General features: G+C 38.8%; 2 protein-coding genes across 10 annotated transcripts; both read left to right on the top strand.

Annotated features, from left to right (window-relative positions):
• The first annotated feature begins 5,250 nt into the window (after window positions 1-5,250).
• LOC130409023 (cadherin-like protein 26) lies at window positions 5,251-17,067 on the top strand. Of its 8 annotated transcripts, none has more exons than XM_056732604.1 (13): window positions 5,251-5,512; window positions 6,255-6,377; window positions 8,291-8,440; window positions 8,570-8,699; window positions 8,795-8,973; window positions 9,713-9,844; window positions 13,434-13,619; window positions 13,776-14,071; window positions 14,159-14,301; window positions 14,755-14,973; window positions 15,197-15,418; window positions 15,789-15,879; window positions 16,077-17,067. In XM_056732604.1, exons 1-12 carry the CDS (start codon window positions 5,480-5,482, stop codon window positions 15,842-15,844), a joined length of 1,869 nt encoding a protein of 622 aa, XP_056588582.1. In that variant the 5' UTR covers window positions 5,251-5,479; the 3' UTR covers window positions 15,845-15,879; window positions 16,077-17,067. The 8 variants fall into 8 exon arrangements, with proteins under 8 accessions (XP_056588582.1, XP_056588583.1, XP_056588581.1 ...); XM_056732605.1 differs by having other exon boundaries at window positions 15,981-17,067; XM_056732603.1 differs by having other exon boundaries at window positions 5,252-5,512; window positions 16,344-17,067.
• Window positions 17,068-18,566: 1,499 nt separating this feature from the next.
• On the top strand, window positions 18,567-22,123 carry rhoac (ras homolog gene family, member Ac). Of its 2 annotated transcripts, XM_056732609.1 has the most exons (6): window positions 18,583-18,702; window positions 19,678-19,790; window positions 20,046-20,201; window positions 20,476-20,596; window positions 20,976-21,106; window positions 21,218-22,123. In XM_056732609.1, the coding sequence occupies exons 3-6, from the start codon at window positions 20,046-20,048 to the stop codon at window positions 21,389-21,391; spliced, it is 582 nt and encodes a 193-aa protein (XP_056588587.1). In that variant the 5' UTR covers window positions 18,583-18,702; window positions 19,678-19,790; the 3' UTR covers window positions 21,392-22,123. The 2 variants fall into 2 exon arrangements, with proteins under 2 accessions (XP_056588588.1, XP_056588587.1); XM_056732610.1 differs by lacking the exon at window positions 19,678-19,790 and having other exon boundaries at window positions 18,567-18,702.
• The last annotated feature ends 393 nt before the right edge of the window (window positions 22,124-22,516 follow it).

Below are 22,516 nucleotides of genomic sequence, written 5' to 3'. Positions count from 1 at the left end.
GCCTCAGCAGGGGCCTCTATCTCACACTGCCGCAGCAGTACAACCCCAGCAGGGGTCTTAATCTATATTTCACACTGCAGCAGCAGTGCTTCCCCAGCAGGGGCCTTCACCTGTATTTCCCACTGCACCAGCAGTGACGCCCCAGCAGGGGCTTTTATTTCAACTGGAGCAGCAGTACCGCCTCAGCAGGGGCCTCTATCTCACACTGCCGCAGCAGTACAACCCCAGCAGGGGTCTTTATCTATCTCACACTGCCGCAGCAGTACAACCCCAGCAGGGGTCTTTATCTATCTCACACTGCCGCAGCAGTACAACCCCAGCAGGGGTCTTTATCTATCTCACACTGCCGCAGCAGTACAACCCCAGCAGGGGTCTTTATCTATCTCACACTGCCGCAGCAGTACAACCCCAGCAGGGGTCTTTATCTATCTCACACTGCCGCAGCAGTACAACCCCAGCAGGGGTCTTTATCTATCTCACTCTGCCGCAGCAGTACAACCCCAGCAGGGGTCTTTATCTATTTCACACTGCAGCAGCAGTGCCACCCCAGGAGGGGTCTTTACCTGTATTTCCCACTGCAGCAGCAGCGCCACCCCAGCAGGGGTCTTTTTTCTATATTTCACACTGCAGCAGCAGTGCTCCCCAGCAGGGGTTTCCATCTATATTTCCAACTGCAGCAGCAGTGCCACCCCAGCAGGGGTCTTTATCTACATTTCACACTGCAGCAGCAGTGCTTCCCCAGCAGGGGCCTTCACCTGTATTTCCCACTGCACCAGCAGTGACGCCCCAGCAGGGGCTTTTATTTCAACTGCAGCAGCAGTACCGCCTCAGCAGGGGCCTCTATCTCACACTGCCGCAGCAGTACAACCCCAGCAGGGGTCTTTATCTATATTTCACACTGCAGCAGCAGTGCTTCCCCAGCAGGGGCCTTCACCTGTATTTCCCACTGCACCAGCAGTGACGCCCCAGCAGGGGCTTTTATTTCACACTGCGGCAGCAGTACCGCCTCAGCAGGGGCCTCTATCTCACACTGCCGCAGCAGTACAACCCCAGCAGGGGTCTTAATCTATATTTCACACTGCAGCATCAGTGCTTCCCCAGCAGGGGCCTTCACCTGTATTTCCCACTGCACCAGTAGTGACGCCCCAGCAGGGGCTTTTATTTCAACTGCAGCAGCAGTACCGCCTCAGCAGGGGCCTATATCTCACACTGCCGCAGCAGTACAACCCCAGCAGGGGTCTTTATCTATCTCACACTGCCGCAGCAGTACAACCCCAGCAGGGGTCTTTATCTATCTCACACTGCCGCAGCAGTACAACCCCAGCAGGGGTCTTTATCTATCTCACACTGCCGCAGCAGTACAACCCCAGCAGGGGTCTTTATCTATCTCACACTGCCGCAGCAGTACAACCCCAGCAGGGGTCTTTATCTATCTCACTCTGCCGCAGCAGTACAACCCCAGCAGGGGTCTTTATCTATTTCACACTGCAGCAGCAGTGCTTCCCCAGCAGGGGCCTTCACCTGTATTTCCCACTGCAACAGCAGTGACGCCCCAGCAGGGGCTTTTATTTTACACTGCAGCAGCAGTACCGCCCCAGCAGGGGCCTCTATCTCACACTGCCGCAGCAGTACCACCCCAGCAGGGGCCTCTATCTATATTTCACACTGCAGCAGCAGCTTGTCGGGAGAGAATGCCGACCCCGGAGCCCTCTCCCCGGACAGCATGCCAAATACGCATACTAAATTCTCAGCATATCCACGCTGCCCCCCCTTTAATTATTTGCTAAGGTGAACTCGTGAAGTGGATGTCGTGCATAATCTGGGTAAAGAGGGATGTTTGTGTAATACACTTCATTTAAAAGCTATGTGTGTGTTTTGATTTTTGAAATTATGTCATTGACAGAGTAAAATGAAAAAAAAAGAACACAAGAGTAGCGCATCTTGAACAGCAGACTCATCTCCAGTCAAAGACGGACTCCCTGAGGCCACCAAAAAGGAAAACAAAGTAAGACTGTAAATTATTTAATTCTTTAACATTTTTCTAACAGGTCATTGTTCCTTCGTACAATTTCAACTGAATCTGTGAATCTGTTGAAAATGATATGTTTCTAATTGGTCTTGCATGTACTGTAATTTGCCTAATATCTGTATTAGTTCCAAAAGCATGTTGTATTAATTTGGCTTAATACTGACAGCATGTTTTCTAACATTCAAGGTACTTGATCTTGGATTATTTGGTGGAGTGGATGTGAAGACAGTCTGGTGAATGAAGCTGGCAAACTGGAAGGAGAAAAAACCCAGGCCAAAACTGTGAACTGGAGAGCTGTACGTGGGAAAATAGGATTACAAATTTTGTAGTGATTGGTAACCGCTTACATTAAGAGCCTGGAACTCTTAAATCTACAAACAATTTTTTAATGTATTAATTGTAAAACTCTTAGACCTGATTGTCAGGGTTTTGCGGGGGGGAAGAACCCAAGCGCAGGCAGCAATATGGGAGTAACAAAAACAAGACTTTAATACAAAACAATGAAGAAAACGAAAACCCTCGATGGGGGGAAAACCAAACTATGAATGTCTACAAAACAAATGACTACCCACGTGGGGACAAAACATAAGGACAGGGAAAAATAAGACTAATTATAAACAGTAACACAACGTCTCACAAAACTCGGAAGGGTAACAAGGCAAGGCAAGGTAAGGTAATACACGATATTAACAAATTCCAATGCAAGGCAGGGTAAACATTTATTTGCTGTCTGGGCAGTATAGAGTAAATATATAAAAACATTCCTGTGAAATTACAGTACAGCCATAAAACAGAAAACTGTACTTAAACTGTACAATTGTGGTAAATAGCTCTTAGTACTTTACTGTGGAATTACAGCACAACTGATAAATGAGAAAACGGTTAAAGCCTATAAGATTACAGTAAATTACTGGAAAAACTGCTGCCAGTGGTTTACTGTAATTTTACGGGGACATTTTTTACAGTGTATTTTTATCAAAGAAAGTAAATGGGTTATGTAGTGTAGTTTTTATGGGGTTCTCAGTTGGACACACAGGTGGACTACCAGATTTTGGGAAAGTAACTTTACTCAAGATCTGTTTGGTGGATTGAAGCATGTTTTTATTATCAAGCTGTTTAGTGTTCGCAGCTGGCTTCTTGGAGCAGGTAGGAGCTTTTTCTCACTTGGTCCTTTCCAAGGGTCTGAGCATGGTTCACTGGGTATTTAGCCCATATGTGAACACTGCAAACGATCTTAAGCCCCTTGAAAGTGACCCGAACCTAGACGATTTCAGGAGGTGTTCTGAGTATGGTTCGCTTTTGGCTTATGGTACGGTTAGTTTAAAAACATGCATTGTAAACACAAACAGCTATGGGCTCCCTTGCTATTCCTTTTCGCTTCTCACTGTCTCCTATTTAGTACAGTGCATTAGTTCAGTATGCAGGTAAATAAAGCATATTGCCACACATTTCTCAACTTCGACAGGGCCCCGTTTCCCAAAACCTTCTTAACACTACGTCATTCTTAAGTTATACATTAAGCTATTTTATCATTAATATGTCTTTCGGGAAACTTTCTTAGTTAAGTATACCTTTTGTAAGTCATACGTTCGGAAGGTCAGACTGGAGCACTCTTAGCTATATCTTATCACTGTTAATAGTTAACCCGCATGTGGCCACTGTGAAAAAAAGCTTTTTTAAATCGCAGTCTATACAAATAAAATTCTAAAGTTAAAAATACCAGTATACTGACGTGGTTTCATGCAAGGAAAATAATAGGCTATATATTGATGGTTGTCAGTAATTTTGAGTATATTTAAAGAGAAAGATTGTGGTATAAAGTTTATTAAAACTGCGATAGAGCAAATGTTTTGGCTAAATCAAAGACAGCGCTATACGCAGAGCATTTTAGTGCATTTAATCCGTGAAATCCCGGCTACAATTTATGCTGCAATTATAATTATAGAAAGCTGTTGATTATATGTTCTACGTTCTGTGCTTATCCTATGTAGGAAAGTAAACCCATAAGGTATAGTTCGGGGACCACCCCTGGAAAAGGTATAATTTGAGTTAAGGTTTACCTTTAGAGCCTTCGTTTTGGACTAGTTGGAGTATTTGTAATAAGCCTGCAGGGCAACCACCTAACAGTGCATTACAGTAATCTACTTTTGATGTCATGAATGCATGAATTAACTTCTCTGCATCTGACAGTGACAGCATATGATGTAGTTTACATATATTCTTAAAATGGAAAAACGCAACTTTAAAGGTGTGGATGACATGGCTCTAAAATGACAGATTACTATCGAATAAAACGCCAAGATTCTTAGCTGAGGACCATGGGTTCTATAAAGCATCTGTCAATAGCTAAGCAGTAGTCTTGGTTGTTACGTACGGTGGTTTTCCGTCCAACAATTAACACTTCTGGTTTGTCCGAGTTCACTAATAAAAAGTTGTTACTCATCCAGTTTTTTATATCGACAATGCATTCAATTATTCGATGAAACTGCTATGTTTCATAAGGCTTCGAGGTTGACCTCGGGCCTGATCGAGGTTCTGGGCCCGATTTTTTCAAAGATTTTCGGGAGGGAAAATCGGGGTAAAATCTGGCCGAGAATCATCTGAGCCAGGCTTTAGGGCTAGTATAAATTGGCGAATTGGAACGCAGGGAGGGACACTTCCTGTTTGGTGTAGTTCATTGTAAATCATTATATTAAAAAATCTGACTTGTTATTTGAAGCGAACTTGAAGTACAAAACCACTCCCAAACAAAACAAGCATTTGTTTGGAATTTCATGTAAAGTAAGTCACAGTGACACCGTAAATGATGTTAATGGTTGACTAACGATTAACAAAGTTCTTGAGGAGCCATAGCATATAATTAAGACCGGCTGGTTCGTAATCAGCAATCATAGACTACCCTATCAGCTCAAGCGAACCAAGGACAAGGAGGATCCTTACCTGAAGCCATCTCTAAAGGATTGCACATCCCACCACCTCCCCGGCTCCTCTACTTGAGCTTAATGATAGCAGGACTCCGGGGGTGAGTTCTGGGTTCGGCCGTTTCCAAGCTCGGGCCAACTCGCCCCTATTGGGAGGCGGGAGCGTTCCGGGTTCGGATGGAACCGGCGAGCTCTGAACCCGCTCCCCGGACAGCACGCTAAACACGCATACTTTTACTACCCCTGCTATCTTCATTATCTGCTCAGGTGAACTCGTGGATGAAAGATTAATGATTAAATGCCGGACTTCTTTTGTTCTGACGAAGAGGCTGGAATCTTATTTCACAGCTTCCTTAGAAATGACCCTTGTTAATAGTTGCTTAGAAGAAAGCAATGCATCATTTCAAACAGCTTTCCAAAGAAATTCGCTGTATTAGATTGCTTTAAATACACCCACGCTGACTGACGGGCTGTCATTTATGCCACAACACAGGCCGAGAAGACAGACCAGTCAGTGTCATTGCTTAAAATGAAGACTATAGTGTTTGTTGTCCTTTTTACAGTAAGTAACACATTTTACGTTTTGTATTAGTATGATAACAGCGCGATTTAAAATGTGTGAAAACTTAAACTATTACTAGAGTTCAGTTTAATGTTCATGTAGAGATATGTTTCTGTTATGTATTAATGGTCAATGTCATTGCATTAGATGACAAAATGTGAAACAAATTGTCTCGGCGTCAGAAATGACTGTGACCCTTAAAGTGATCATGTTTTCAGTTTGATGTTACATGTTTATGAGTCAATCTTTCAAGTAATAACAAACTTCAAACAATTTTTGTACAAGTTTATAAACAAGTACAGTACAACCTTAAGAAATGCCGTTATTTGGTTTAAAACATATCACAAACACCCTACCTAAGTGTCCTAGCAGGCTCAGGGTTTCCTGGTGATGTTAATTTATTTACTTTTCACAAACTAAGCTTTTCATAAAATGACGTTTGTAGTAAATAAGATGGTATTTCCTGGTGTTTAAGTTGAGCTTACAAAAATGATTGAGGGAGTCAGTTGTAACATAATTTCTTATCTTCATAATTTCTTCATATTTCGTTATCAATGCAATCAAAGAAATTTCATGTCTTTATAACTTTATGATTTATCTTAATTAAATATATGTGTATTTTAAACTCAATAAAAAGAATGCAATCCATTTATAATTCTTGAAATTAAATTTAAAGTGCTTTGTTTGAATCTTTTTTTTTGCAGCTTTATATATTACAGCTTTATCTTCATTTCTGTTTCAGAATGTTTGCTTTCAATGTGTTGCCCCATCACAACAAAACATACGCAAAAATCGTGCATGGGTGGTGGATTCACTGTCTTTGGAGGAGGAACACAGTGGGCCTTTCCCATATAAACTGGGAGATGTAGGTTAAATTGATATTCATATGATTTTGTAACAATCATCCACATTTACTGTATAGAAGAAAGGTCGTTTTTTGGAGGATCTAATGCAGTGGTGTAGTCTAGATTTTTGTAGTGAGTATACTCTGATTCCCCCCCAGCCTACTCATCCGTCCCAGGTCGACAACCCATGAGCACCACCACACTCACGAATGCAAGGATAGAGTATGCCTCTATATGTAATCAAGAAAGATTTATTGCAAGCAAGATTTCAATAGCCCATGACAGCTCGGGGGACTTGCTGGTTTTAAATCAGTCAGTTAAGAGTTTTATTTATACAGTCACTAAAGTACAGGTTTTATCAGCTGGCAATTTTCAATGCACAGTAGTGATCCACGGGAAAAGCTATTAAGTATTTCTACATAAACCCATCCTGCTAAAAATAGTATAACATACATTCTAGTGGTTTCCATTTAAATACCATTATGAAACACATTTCTTTATAATTTTTTATTTTATGCCTTTTCTATTGATTCCCATCTGCATCTCTTGTGTTTTGGGCAGGGTTCTATTGTTTTTTTTAAGCAGGGCAACTACATAATGTAAAGAATATCTTGTGAAAGTATAAACTTTGGATTTTGATTTAGTTTCACTAAGGCCAAGTCTGAGACTTACAGTAAATCATATTGAATAAAATGGTTAAAATCAAACTCTGATACTCGTCCCTAATAACTAGATTTTTATATACACTTTATGTGTGTAAGTTGCATCTATAATTGACATTGATAGTTAACTATAATAATTAACAATGAACATTTGTTCAGTTTTATCAAGCACCTGTTGCACCTATAGATTGCTGGCAGTGTCTCTAGCTTGACTTTCACAAGGCTTGTAAGGAGTTATCATCTCTTATCATCTAGAACAATTATAAACATTGTAGTATAAGTTATCTCTCCCTTTCTCCCTCATGTATTGATTCAACACACAAACTAATGTTTGTGAAGTTGGCTAGTTAGATACAATTTAATATGTCAACAGTCACAATATGACTTGACTAACAAATATGCTTGTTTTATTAAAGACTACGCAGTGGTTTTAAAAGTGGGGTGAGTTAAAGGCAGAAAGTATAATACACGGGCGAACAGTGTGCGCATTGCGACCCCGGAACACTAACGCGAGGAGTGGGGACCCCGCGTAAAGCATCGCATGAGCCTCGTCGGGCTCATTATGTGTAACACCTGCTGCAGCTGCACGAAGCGCCAGTAGCTTCGGGAGCAGGCTTCGATAACACTGATAGTGTAAATGATGCCTTTCATGATCTCCTTTGGTTTCATATCTCCTGGTTGCACCAAAAGTCAGTGCGTCGTACTTTTCTGACACAAACGATGTTGTTACGTAACCTTGCGCTTTTTTAAGTGGGTATACGGAAATTCTTGATCTTTTCTAGTGGGTATACGGCGTATACCTGCGTATCACGTAGACTACACCACTGATCTAATGACAATACTCAATTGAATGTCTTCCGAGGTGTGTAAAGACCTTATATAATGAAGCGTTATGTTTTTATTACCTTAGATTGAGGTATTTCAATCTACATACACCATGTATCCCCTGTTTCTACACTAGCTCTAAACGGACAAACGTCTCTACAGAGTGCGTTTCGTAAATACGTTTTCTCCTTCTGAAAAAGGAACGAAAACGTGATAACATATTTGTGGAGTGGAGTGAGCAGTTTGCCAAATATCACTTAATTTTATACACTGGACTTTAAACTAATTAAACAGATGAAAATATTTGAGAAAAAAAATATTTAAGGATGTTTAAAATCTGAAAGAACTTTCAGAAGACATTTTTACTTCCTTTAGGAGATATATTTTGGAAGTACTGAAGTAATGAAATGGAGTACATTTTTAATGTTTCCCCTCTTTACTTTCAGTTAAATATTGAGAAGAACATCATCAGTAAATACATCGTTCATGGACAGGGGCTTGACAAAGATCCAAAGGGAATTATTTCGATTGACACTGCCGAAGGATCTATTTACGTTCACGGGAAAGTCGACTATGAGAAATATAAGCATTTAACAGTAAGTAGTAAAAAATATTCTTTAATTTGGTATTATTGTTTTCAGTGATTTGGCTTTAATCATGATGCCTCAAATTCCCATACGTCAAAAGTCATTGATAAATCCATATTTCATTCCGATTACATTCAGATCACATTTGAATCCGGTGAAAAGTCACCGACACTTGTTGTGGATATTGAGATTCTGGATGTTAATGACCATGCACCTGTTTTTAATAACCTAGTGTATGAAACAACTATCCATGAATCAACACCACAAGGTATAGGCCCTAACCGCACTCCAATATACAAAAGATATTTTATACCAACTTGACCAACATTTCTCATCTTGTTTCTCATGGTGTTTTACCCTCAGGTGAAGAATTGGTTACAGTACTGGCATCCGATGATGATCAGGATGGAACAGCAAATTCACTGTTGTCTTTCAAAGTCGTGTCTGTGACTCCCAGCCCCTCTAATGCAGAATTCTTTATTCAACAAACTGAAGGAGAAACAATAGGCAAGATATCTTTCAAGGGCTGTCTTGATTATGAGGTATGCTTACTGCTATTTTCTATTATTATAATATTTATAGTTTGTACACATGTGCGTCTTAACTAAACTCATCATATTTAATATATGACACTATTAACTGCAACAGTGCCCACTCACTGCAAACCTTCTTGTTTTGTAAAAAATATCTTGTAAAAGGGAGCTGTTTTCCCTTTTTCTTGTATATTTGCAGTCTTTTTCTGTCATTTTACAGTTTTTATCCATATTCTCAAAAATAAACTGTAAAAAAATCCTGTACAAAACCCAGAAATTTTCCTGCAGCTTGGGTTTCAGAAATAAACCATAAAAATACATGTAAAATGACGTGTTCTTTGTTTTACTTGTGAATTTGCTTTCTTTGTAATTTTACAAATTTTTCACCGTATTTTATAAATCATACGAAGATCTTAAAAAAAGTGAAAATCAGAGTTTAATAAAAGTTTTTTATTATACGTGGAAAATCTGTAAAATGACAGGTTTTTACAGTGTATTTTAACCATTCATTTTTCATGTGCTCATTAAAAACTGTGCTTATATTTTAAAGGCAGTCTGCAGTTCCTCCCATTTCATTTCAACTAGCGATTTTTATATTAATATAAGATATTTGTATTAATACACGTTTTATACTACCACTTCCTTTCAGTCTTTCTACATACATCGTCAGTTTTACAGTCTGATGTTCTTAGGATTTGTACATACTTAAAATGGCAATATATTGTTTTGTCATGCTTTATTTTTAAAGGAGGCCCGACAGTACACTATTCTGGTTGAAGCAAAGGATCATGGGAAGGAGGTGCAACTGTCCAGCACAGGCACAGTGATAGTGAATGTTATCGACAAAAACAACCATCAACCTGAAATCACTGGAAAACCAGTAAGGAAACATGTTTCAGTTACATTTACATTTAGACATTTAGCAGACGCTTTTATCCAAAGCGACTTACAAAGAGTTTAGGAGAAATAAGCGATAGTTCATACAGGAGCCATAATACATTAGGTGCCAATACAAAGTTACTGGTTTCAACAAAAGCTAGACCACTACCTGTTGAGAGAAAGGGTTAGTGTATTTTTTTATTTTTTTCATTTGTTTGTCAAGTATTCACAGAAGAGATGGGTTTTAAGTAGTTTTTTAAATGTTGTGAGAGATGTGGTTGAACGGACAGAGATAGGAAGAAAGTTCCACCAGGAAGGAGTTGTGAATGAGAAAGAGCGGGAGAGCGATTTACTGCCCTTATGGGAAGGCAATACAAGCCGCCGCTGGTTTGCTGAACGCAGGGATCTTGATGAGGTGTAGGAGTGCAGGAGAGTGTGGAAGTAAGCCGGTGCAGATCCAGTGATAGTCCTGTAGGCAAGCATTAGTGACTTGAATCTGATACGGGCTGCAACCGGTAGCCAGTGAAGAGAGATGAAAAGGGGAGTCACGTGAGCCCTTTTGGGCTGTTGAAAGACGAGGCGTGCTGCTGCGTTCTGAACCAGCTGAAGTGGTTTGATAGCCTTTGCAGGAAGACCAGCAAGGAAAGCATTGCAGTAGTCCAACCTTGAGATTACCAGGGCCTTTCAAGGAGTTGTGCCCGATGCTCCGTGAGATAGGGTCTGATCTTTCTAATGTTGAATAAGGCATATCATCATGACCGTGTTGTCCAGCCCGACATGCCTGAACGACTACCGCCCTGTAGCACTCACACCCATTGTCATGAAGTGCTTTGAGCGGCTGGTCCTGTCACACCTAAAAGACTGTTTACCATCCACACTGGATCCATACCAATTTGCCTACCGTAGCAATAGGAGCACAGATGATGCAGTGTCCATGGCGCTGCACTCCGTGCTCACACACCTGGACAATAAGGACACTTATGCACGCATGCTGTTTGTAGACTTCAGCTCTGCATTCAATACCGTCATCCCTTCCAAGCTAATCATCAAACTTGGAAACCTAGGCATTAACAATACAACCTGCAACTGGATTATGGATTTCCTGACGAACAGGCCTCAGCTTGTTAGGTTAGGCAACATCTGCTCCACCACAACCACCCTCAACACTGGTGTACCACAGGGCTGCGTACTGAGCCCCTTTCTCTACTCCCTTTTCACACTCGACTGCAGGCCTGTGAATGGATCTAACTCCCTCATCAAGTTTGCAGACGATACAACAGTGATTGGTCTCATCAGCAACAACGATGAGACTGCTTACAGGGAGGAGGTACGGCACCTGGCCACATGGTGCTCAAACAACAACCTGCTCCTTAACACTTCAAAGACAAAGGAGATCATCGTGGACTTCAGGAAGGCGAAAGGAGGCACACACGACCCCATCCACATTAACGGGACGGCTGTTGAACGTGTTTCCAGTTTTAAGTTCCTGGGGACCCACATTTCGGAGGACCTTTCCTGGACCACCAACACCTCATGCCTGGTCAAGAAGGCTCACCAGCGTCTCTTCTTTCTTAGGACACTGAAGAAGAACCAACTGTCTTCAACTATCCTGGTGAACTTCTATCGCTGCACGATAGAGAGCATCCTGACCAACTGTGTCACAGTCTGGTACGGGAACTGTTCTGTTGCTGAGCGCAAGGCACTGCAGCGGGTGGTGAAAACAGCCCAGCGCATCACAGGAACTACACTCCCTTCCATTGAGGACATCCAGAAGAAACGCTGTCTGCGTCGAGCTCGCAGCATTCTCAAGGACTCCTCTCACCCCGCTCATAGACTGTTTACTCTCCTGCCTTCCGGTAGGCGCTTCAGGTGCCTCCGGGCAAGAACCAGCAGACTAGGAAACAGCTTTTTTCCCAGAGCTGTTTCATTATTGAACTCTGCTCCCCACTGATTTCACTACCTCTCATAACTTTAACTTAATGCTGCTATTACAATGTTTACATTGCACTACAGGGCTGCCATGCATGACGGAACTGTACATACCAGTACTTCATGTATCTGCTCTACCGGACTGTTTACACGCATCATTTGCACTCTATACTGCTCACTTGCACACCAGGAACATTACACTGAATGCTCATTTGCACTAATGGACTACTTTCATAACTGCATTAACTCATCTACTGCACTGTAACTTTAATAACTGCACTAACTCACCTACTGCACTGTAACTCATCTATTGCATCTATCGCATAACTAACTGCATCTACTCATCTATTGCACTATAACTTCAATAACTGCTTTAACTCATCTACTGCACTGTGACTGTATATCTGCATCTACTCATGTATTGCACCGTACCTTTAATAACCACATTAACTCATCTACTGCACTGTAACTTTAATAACTGCATTAACTCATCTACTGCACTGTAACTGTATATCTGCATCTACTCATGTATTGCACCGTACCTTTAATAACCACATTAACTCATCTACTGCACTGTAACTTTAATAGCTAATGTCTGTAACTAATGCACACTCAAGTCACTTGCACTATTGTATAGTCTATATTGTTATCTGTTCATAACCTCCTGTACATTAATGTTCACAGTATATAGCCTTCTGTATATATTGTTCATAGTACATACCGATTGTCATATTTTCATAGTACATGCCCATCGTAAATTATTTTCCTAATATTGTATTCTGTATTTATTCACACTGTATATCTGCACTTGCTAATTGCACTTCTGGTTAGACCTAAACTACATTTCGTTACACTGTACCTGTATATGTGTAATGACAATAAAGTTGAATCTAATCTAATCTAATCTAATCTTTGCAATGTGATCATTGAAGGACAGCTGTTCATCAAATATGACTCCGAGGTTCCTGGCTGTTTTGGAATGGGTGATTGTGGTATTGCCAAGATGGATGTTGAAATCGTGTTTGACCGTAGGGTGTGCCGGAAACACGAGTAGTTCGGTCTTGGCAGGGTTCAGCTGGACGTGATGGTCTTTCATCCAAGCTGAGATGTCCTCGAGGCAGGCTGTAATGCGAGCTACTACAGTGGTACCGTCTGGGTGAAACGAGATGTAGATCTTGGTGTCGTCGGCATGACAGTGATATGAGAAGCCATGTGCCTGTATGATGGGTCCCAGTGATGTCATGTAGACTGAAAAAAGCAGCGGTCCACGCACCGACCCCTGTGGTGAGCCGTGGACAGCGAGCCCCTCCATGACACCCTGAAGGATCTGTCGGAGAGGTAGGATTTGAACCAGCGGAGGGTAGAGCCTGTGATTCCTAGTGATGACGGAGTTGCTAGCAGTATCTGGTGATTGACAGTGTTCAACGCTGCAGATAGGTCTAGCAGAATCAGGACCAAGGATTTAGATTCCGCCTTGGCTAGCCGCAGTGCTTCTGTGACCAGTTGCAACCAAAATGTAGATTTGCTATTTGAATCGTTTTTGATGTTTTCACTGTATCTCGAATCTGTTCACCTGATCACTGACCTGATCACCTGATCACTGACACAAATAGTCTGGTAAAAAAAATTCAAGCTCAAATATGTTTCTATTTCGTATCTAGCAGGGTTCTGTGGTGGTGAAAGAGGGAAAGCATGGAGAACATGTTTGTCGACTGCAGGTGACAGATAAAGACAGCAGAGGATCTTCAGCTTGGAAAGCCAAATATTCTCTCCAAGGTGAAAAAGCAGATCACTTCAAAATTGAGACTGACCCTGAGACCAATGATGGAGTCATAACAGTCATTGAGGTACTATAATAAATACATTTGAATCCATCTTCCTTAGGTTTTTGGTTTGAACCTTCTAATCCGATAAAACTCTTTTCATAATTCCTTAACATATACTGGGTCTAATGTCTGTAGCTTTAATAAAGAAATACTGAATATTTTCATCTCTTTCCTCAGCCCTTGGATTATGAAGAGAAATCCAATTTAAACATAATCGTCAACGTTGAGAACGAGGAGCCATTCTTCTACTGTAGAGTGAAAGGACGTCCAAGCAAAGGCCTGTGGGATGTAGAAAACTCACAAAGGTCCATTTCCACATCCGTGTCTCTACCGATGACTGTTGTTGTGGAAGATGTCAATGATCCTCCGGTATTTTTGGAGCCCATCAAACACATAACTGTTATGGAGAATGTGGGTATTGGCCACAGCCTGTGGACAATTAGAGCCGAAGACCCAGATCAACATACTTTTGTGTAAGAATTTAGGTTTATTTTAACACATACGGACCTACAGTCAAACAGGAATTCATATACATTAATGTTTTATATCTCCTCCTGTAGATTCGTCAGAGGAGAAGATAAAAATGGTTGGATAACTGTGGACGAAAAAACAGGTCATGTGTCTACAGTCAAAGTTCTGGACCGAGAATCACCCTTATTGAAAAATGATACTTATACCGTCATTTTATATGCTGTTGATAATGGTGGGATATTAACTACTTTTACTACTTTGTTAGCAAAATGCTAGTGATCCTTAACCCTGCAACCCAAATTTTTGGGGGTTAAACTGTCTCTGATTTACAATATTAAGCTCATAATAATGAAGCTTATTATTGACCCATCGGGTATTTCAATGAAAATGTCAGTTTAATGTTATTTGACTTTCTGTAAATGCATATAAAGTAAACTGCAATCTCACGTTTAAGATGGAGGCAAAATACACACACTGCAGCTTTAAATTTGAAAATTAAAATAACTTATCCTAAGCATTCTGATACTTTTGTGCCCCAAATATTAATGTAAAAAATATTTGTAAAACAAGTCTCCAGTACTACAGTAGCCTTTCCTTTTATTGTTTTAATCATATTAATTGATTTAAAAGTATTTATTACTATTAGTATTTAAGTACTAAAAAAAGCATTATTGTTAATGTGCAGGAATACCAGCAATGACCGGGACGGGGACCTTAATTATTTATCTAATAGATGAGAATGATAATCCACCCATGCTACTGGTTGACAAATTGTGCATGTGCTTGTCTGAGAAAGCCACCGAAATTACAGCTTTCGACACGGACCTGCATCCATACGGAGCACCATTCCACTTTGAGCTTATGGGAAATGTTGAGGGAAGATGGACGCTCAGTTCCAGCTATGGTAATGAAAACATTCTTTAACAACAAATTACATTCGTTGAATATCAATCTCAAAGTTATACATGTGAAGTCATTGTACAGTGATGATGTCAGATGTAATAACATGGTGCTGATTGTAATCATAAGTTTGGACATATATTGTAATAACACTTGTGAGGCCATCAAACTATAGGTAAATAATTATACACAGTTCGCATATAAAATGTGTCTTCTCATGTGAATAGGAACAACAGTGAGGTTGATCAAAGAGGACACTGTTTTTGTGGGTGATCACATGCTCACCCTGAAGATCTCTGACACCCAGGGCCAAAATTCAATCCAGACCATTTTGGTTCGTGTTTGTAACTGCGATATTACTGCAAACTGCAATGAGCCCAGAGCTCCAACTATAAAACTGAAGTTCACTGCTGTGGCGGTTATAACATTAAGCTTCATAACTCTGTTGGGTAAGTCCATGACTTCTAGTTAAATACAACGCATAGTTATATTTGGCCTCAACCATAGACAAACATACAAAAAAAAATGCTATTTATGCGTTTAGGTAAAATGAAAAATTTTGTTTTATTTTGTGGACTACTAATAATGTTTCCACCAAATTTTAAGCTTTTGTTTACATGTATTTGCAGATAAATGAAAATGAACCACTATGTATTTCATATAGTGCATTCATAATGCTCTTCACTCTTAAAATGTGCCGTACATGTTTGTTGCTGCTCCAGTAGCCTACTGTTTATGTATAATTTTTACTATGAAGTTTTGAATGGTATTCTTGTTTGTGACCATTAAAGGCATCCTATTAATGGCTTGTCTGAACAGAAAGAAGAAAACCAAGGGATGGAAGTATTTGGAAGGACCTAAGGGATCTCTTGTGAATTACAACATAGAAGCTCCAGGAACTGACTGCAAGGTAAAGAAATATTATTTTCTAGTGTTTTGATTATTGGAAGAAGCTAAAAATAATAATGATGATATTCCCTATTTTTGTTAATAATCTTTTTTTTTTTAAAGAGAATATTATCGATATAGTTCACTGACTACCACTAAACTAAAGATGGAAATTTCTAATGGAGGCTGAAAGACAAATTTACATTTATTTTCCTATAGGACCTTCCTTCAACGGCATGGTCAATTGAAAAAGATTTAATCTGATGCGACTACTGAGTGCACAGAAGATTATAATATGAAGATATTGCTATAAACATTACTGTTGTTTAACTCTATGTGGCGTACACTGTTTTTGAAGATGATATTTAAAGATGCAATGCAATGCGGTGGTAAAGACACAATTTGTCTCTTGCAATAGACACACATACAGAACCAGGTTTGGGGTTTTGTGCTTCAAGTGTATTAATCTAAAATGTACATATACAGGTTTTCTCAACAGATCGTGAAACATGGCTACTCTGAGAAACTTTGTTCAGTCCATACATAAGTTTGCCTCGCAAGTCCGGAGTACAGAGTGGGCAAACAAATGCTTAGAAGAAAGGGATATTCCAGCCCAAAATGAAAATTCTGTCATGAATTACTCATCCTCAAATTCCAAACCTGTTTAATTTTTTTCATTCTGAGAAAAATATTTGGATAAATGTTAGCAACTGACATTTCCCTTTAAGTAGTCCGGAAATTGATTTGTTGTGAGATATGATTTATACAAAAAAATCTTGTATATTCTTAACGAAGGATTCATAAAGGTTTGCATTATATGTGGTAATATGTGGTGTATACATGTACAAAATGTAAAAGCAGCAATTTGTGTATTCTATATTTTATTTATGATGTACATTTAAACATTTTTACTGTATATCCATGGTTGGATAGTTTGTTTTTGGTCAAGCTTTATCCAAAGGTTTGATCTGCCTAGTTTTTTTAAATGTGTACATTTTTTTTAAATGTCAAAATATTTTTTAAACTAAGTAAACACATTAGTTAAGTGAAGTCTGGTTAGATTCTGTGAATGAACACGTAGTTGATGTAGTTGTAGTTGTAAGTGTCATGTAATGTAGGCTGAAGTAAAATGCATTGCATGTAAAATAAGTACATAAATGTTTCCTTTGGGCTAACTGCTTCGTAAAATAAAGGAGTTATTTTTATATAAGTTGGGAGTAACCAGTTTATATGTCTTAAGTTTATTTTTAACATTGTTATTTCTCTGTATTATTGATGTTAGTATTTTATTTATAAAGAACCTTTACAGGTTTTCAAATGAAATGTAAAAAACAATACATTGTGACCATATTTCATCCTTATTTGATACATGACTTTTTAAAGAAAATCTGAGCCGTTTTAACTGAGAAAAATTAACTGACTTAATCCTCAATTCAGCAATTGTTAAATTGACAAGTGCAAAACCTTTTAAGTCCATTAGATTTCATAAAAATAACTTTAAAAAACAAACCACTGCCGATTGGCTTTGCATTTTTTTTGTGTACTGGTTTGCTTTATGCATGCCATCCTGCAAACAAAAGAGAACAAACTGTTGTTTGGGGGATTGTAACAACATTTTAGCAACTCGCCATCACTTATAAAATTTTAAACTTGGATTAGATCCATGATAGTAGAAGGCCTTTGTACAGTACTATGCCATCATGGTGTTTTTCAAACTTTTTCCGTATGTTTAACTATTAATGAGGAAATTAAGTTTCACAAAAATAATCCTCAATCTTTTCTCTGAGTCAGATGAACAAAACAATGCTGAGGAAGGCATGCGAACTGTAATACAACAGTAAACATAACAAAGCAACCCTAACTAGTCAAACCGGTTATTAAGAAATGTGTTAGGCACATGATTGATGGCATGTTGCTATGTTTGGGTCTATCGTGAGTTATTTAAAAAATGTTCCCTTAAACCACATGCAAATCAAGCCACTTTAATGTTTGATGTTTATCTGTTGAATAAAAGCCATATAAAATATTTTAATCATGTAAAAATCAGCATAGTGTTATATACAGTATTTTGGAGGTAAAGACAACAACCCCTATCATTCAAAACAGTATCATCAAGTAATGCCTATTTTGCAACATGGAGAGGCAAGTAAGATTTGACTGTTTTTCCTGTGTTTTTTTCATTTCTTAATTTTAGGAAGGATTTGCCTGCTCTGAATGTGGATTGTCATTTGCATTTAGACAAAATGTTTTGAGTGTGTTAGTTAAAAGAAAGATTAAGAAGAGTGTTCCCCAAACTGGGACGTTGTTGAACTACAAGTGCTCAAACTAAAATACAAAACATAAAAGTATTTTTTTCACAACCCCACTTGTTAGACTCGTTTTAGCATGAAGACCTTTACTGAAACACGTTTCATAATAATTGATTTAATTTATCGAACATTATCCAGTGTATACTCTACGTTCATTACAGGCAAATCTCAAATTGTACATTGTACACTTAATTAATTATCATATTTATAACCTTCAATTTATTAATTTTCCCACAAAAACATTGAAATTCTTTGTTCGTTATTTACATTCACTTTCTTCGTGTACATGATGTGTGATTAAATATCTGGGTTTTGGACAAAACGACAAAGAAATCAATCCACATTTAAAACAACGTTAAAATCGTAAAATATAACACGTAGGCTACTGTAGTTGTAGACTGTCAGTCAGTCAGTATGCAGCGGAGTGTTTGTGAGCTTAATGGGCGGGTTTAGTTTCGTGGCAGTAATGGGCGGACGTTGAAATTCAGGCAGGAAAAGACAGGAAAGCCTTTACTTCCCCAGAGCACAAGAAAACGGTAATTATTTAAAATTTATACGTGAAGTTAATATGTTAAACAAGGTATATGATCGTGCTTTACAAGGGAGGTCATTTGGTCGTGTGCATTTTGATTCATTTAAGAATTCCTTTCTGTTCACCGGCCTGAAGCTGTGACTGTAAATATAAGTTAACATATTTTTACACAAGTTGCATCTTTTAACGTTAGGCTCGTGATTCATGACAGCTACTTTTGAACCAGACATTTTAAGAGGGTTAACGTTAGATAGTTGTTTTCAAGTTATAAAACGAAGATGTTTTATTGACGTTCAGGCTTGGCCATTTATTTCACATAAGATTTAACGTAACGTTAAAATATTTCATTCTATTACAGCATTTCACAATTTTAAAGACCTTTTGATAGCTGCTATAATAAATGTTTACGTAGGTTACAGGAAGTTGTTTCTTTTATGTGGATCTATTTTGGCATATAACAAATGTGCAACTCGCGAATCTTTTTCAACGATGTAGCGAAATACACAAAAAAATATGTTTTTTTTAAACATACAATATTATCACCATGCGAATTATTTGTTTTGTTGTGAAGTTTTTCTGTTGAAAGTTATTTTTTTAAAGCGGACTTTCTGATAGATATTGGCTATAGCCACTATAGTGGCTAACACATTTCTGTTCCAGATTTGACAAATATCAAAGCGAGTCCACATCTTTAAATGCTTTGTTTTATATTAGTTTCAAGTTGTATATGGTTGTTGTTGTTCTTTTGAAGTGAATAAGTATGTTATTTCACTGGAATTAAATGTTTTGACGGTGGGGTGCGGTAACACAGGCCTCAGGACATGACGGCCTATCGACATTTATACAGCAACATTTATACAGAGCCAGTAAAAACGCAATCGGACAATCAATAATGGCCTGCTTTATAGTTATGGTCTATGTCGTTTAATCAGTATTTGTGGAAAGTTCAAGATATTTTCTCGATTTTTTCCCCACATAGCGACGCAGATACAACGTAACTTCCGGTCAAGTGATACTTCCGCAGCTGTGTTTCCGGTTCATGTTGAGGACAGGAATGATGAACCGAGCACATTCAACTTCCACTTTTATGCTGTAATGTGTTTAAAACGATTACAAGATTAATAATAGTGGCCCTTCCTGACTTGATTGCAATGGGGATTTGGTGTACTGTGGGACCTTGAATTGTTAATAAAAACTGTAAGATATGGAGAAAACAAATATTGAACATAACAGCTCCTTCCTAATCCTTTCCCTGTGTCAAATATATCTGTTTGGCTCAATAAATGATTGCATTTTTGTCTTGACCATAACTCGCTATCTTTCTCTCTGTGTGTGTGTGTGTTTCAGATGGCTGCTATTCGTAAAAAACTTGTCATAGTGGGTGATGGAGCTTGTGGAAAGACCTGTTTGCTTATTGTTTTTAGTAAAGATCAATTTCCTGAAGTCTACGTGCCCACAGTGTTTGAGAACTATGTTGCAGACATCGAGGTTGACGGAAAACAGGTACGAGGACTGCCGATGACATCAGTTTACGATACATCCTTATGTTTTATGATAAATACATAAGTCAGTTTTGCAACTTACTTTTACATATATGTAATATTGTCATACTCATAGGCTGCCTTGTATCATCAACATCAACACTTTCTCAGATTGTGTTTTAGGATGTTTTGACACACAGATTAATTTTTTGTTTTGTTTTTGCTCAGTTAAAAATGTTGATGTTTGTAGTAACTATTAAGTGGCAAAACTTTATTTTTGTTTTCTGTTCTCTTAGGTGGAACTTGCCTTGTGGGATACTGCTGGACAGGAAGACTATGATCGGTTAAGACCCCTCTCCTACCCTGACACAGATGTCATTCTTATGTGCTTTTCCATTGACAGTCCTGATAGCTTGGGTGAGCCTTTTCTGGCCCATACATTGTACTGAATGTTTTCAAGAAATTTAGCAAACTAAAAGAGTTCAATATGTCACTCAAAATCTGTATATGACTGTTCTGTGTATCACAAACACAGTTTTCAGTTACCAGCATTCTTCAAAATAACTTCTGGTGAAATAACTTTCTTCTGCAGAAGAAAGGTCATACAGTTGTCCGATCATGACATCTGAATTCAGGGACATTTATTATGATAACATGGACAATGATGGTTACGGTTAAGAAATATTGAGATAACAATCCTTGAAGAACAAATCCTTGTGTGTTAACATTTAAATAATTAAATGAGAAAAGTTCACCATTTAAAACCTGAAACTGTTTTTTTTTTCCTGCGTCACAGAAAATATTCCAGAAAAGTGGACGCCAGAGGTAAAGCATTTCTGTCCGAATGTACCCATTATCCTAGTGGGTAACAAAAAGGATCTCCGAAATGATGAGCACACGCGAAGGGAACTTGCCAAAATGAAACAGGTAGGGCTGTTTTGCTTTCTAGAATCAATTTCAAATGTTCTTTACTTAAAAGTGGAGGGTAAGCAATGAAATGCACGCACTTAACACACTCTATTTTATTTTTTCATTTAGGAGCCTGTAAAGCCAGAGGAAGGACGCGACATGGCCAACCGCATCAACGCCTTTGGGTATCTAGAATGCTCAGCCAAGACAAAAGATGGAGTGAGGGAGGTCTTCGAGATGGCCACCCGAGCTGCACTGCAAGCGAGGAAACGTGGCAAAAAGACTGGCTGTCTGCTGTTATAGAAAACCTGTAGAGGAGCGGGTATCAGTTAACACAGCCCAGGAGACTCAGGCACAGGGAGGGGGGGTTGAAGCCTAGCATTCGTGTCCTAGTACAATCGGTGTATCTGACTGATACTGGGACAATGTGTCAAACTAACCACAAGAGACCAATGGACAGACTTTGGGAACAGTTGGAACGGATTACTTCATTGCCCATCATCACAAAAAGTTGGGGTTTCCTGGTCACGTCGAACAATCATTTGACATGAAATTTTTAAACAGACTCTATATCTAGGGTATTCATATAGAGTTATTCTCTTTTTTTACATTTTAGTCCCAAACACCAGTTTTAACAGATGTTCTCCTCCAATAAGTGTCTCTTTTAGGTTAACCCTCCTGTCTTTAGTGACTGTTTTGTGTTGGACAGATTGTCTGTATGTTTGTATGTGTGAGAATATCAATGTCCGTGCGAATGAGCGCATGTCTCTTTGTTGTAAATGATTGTATCTGGCCTGCTTTATTCGGTTTTATTATTCTGTGCTCAGCTATAGCACACACTGAACGTTGAAGTGGACTGTATTGGGTTTAACCTTCCACTTCAGACTTTTTTTATTTTATAGCTGATGTCTCAAAGGATTCTGGGCTGTACATTAGGGATGTAAACCGTCTAACCATTCTGGTTTATTTAAAGCGTACCATTTTTTTTTAAATAATTACATTTAGAAATAAAACAGATGAATTTCTCATTCTAAATTTGTGTTCAGTTCGAGGGCACACGTCATCTCAAATGCCACCCTTCTCTGAAGAGTTGCAGAGTTCACAGTTTGTTGATGTAATGCTGCATTGACCTTTAGTTCTGCTGTGGAGCATGCATGGGGTTGTTCTTGAAAGAAAGTTCTGGAATTGCTAGCTAAAAGGATAATTCAATTATTGAATGAGAAACTTAGGCAGATTTCTGCAGATTCTATGTTTAAAAAGGGTGCATTGCATGGTATTCAGTAAGTATTTCTTGTAAAAATGAAGGTCTACATCAAAATTGGGATTTTTGTCATTTTAAACATTTTTCAAAATGATATTAATTTTATAAGTATTTTTGTGCTGAAAAACATAGTTGCACCTTTAACTATCAGCAGTAAATTAATATGT

This window comes from Triplophysa dalaica, chromosome 20 (genome assembly GCF_015846415.1).
Source record: "Triplophysa dalaica isolate WHDGS20190420 chromosome 20, ASM1584641v1, whole genome shotgun sequence".
NCBI classification, from domain to species: domain Eukaryota; kingdom Metazoa; phylum Chordata; class Actinopteri; order Cypriniformes; family Nemacheilidae; genus Triplophysa; species Triplophysa dalaica.
This window is presented reverse-complemented; position numbering and strand designations above follow the sequence as displayed.

Bases quoted from the DNA above. Each gene is read 5' to 3' on its own strand.
- LOC130409023 (XM_056732600.1), top strand. From the start codon at position 5,480: ATGAAGACTATAGTGTTTGTTGTCCTTTTTACA. The intron at 5,513-6,254 runs GTAAGTAACACA...TTTCTGTTTCAG, and splicing joins TGTTTGTTGTCCTTTTTACA to AATGTTTGCTTTCAATGTGT. The intron at 14,302-14,754 runs GTGGGATATTAA...GTTAATGTGCAG, and splicing joins TTTATATGCTGTTGATAATG to GAATACCAGCAATGACCGGG.
- rhoac (XM_056732610.1), top strand. From the start codon at position 20,046: ATGGCTGCTATTCGTAAAAAACTTGTCATAGTGGGTGATGGAGCTTGT. The intron at 20,597-20,975 runs GTGAGCCTTTTC...CCTGCGTCACAG, and splicing joins TGACAGTCCTGATAGCTTGG to AAAATATTCCAGAAAAGTGG. The intron at 21,107-21,217 runs GTAGGGCTGTTT...TTTTTCATTTAG, and splicing joins AACTTGCCAAAATGAAACAG to GAGCCTGTAAAGCCAGAGGA.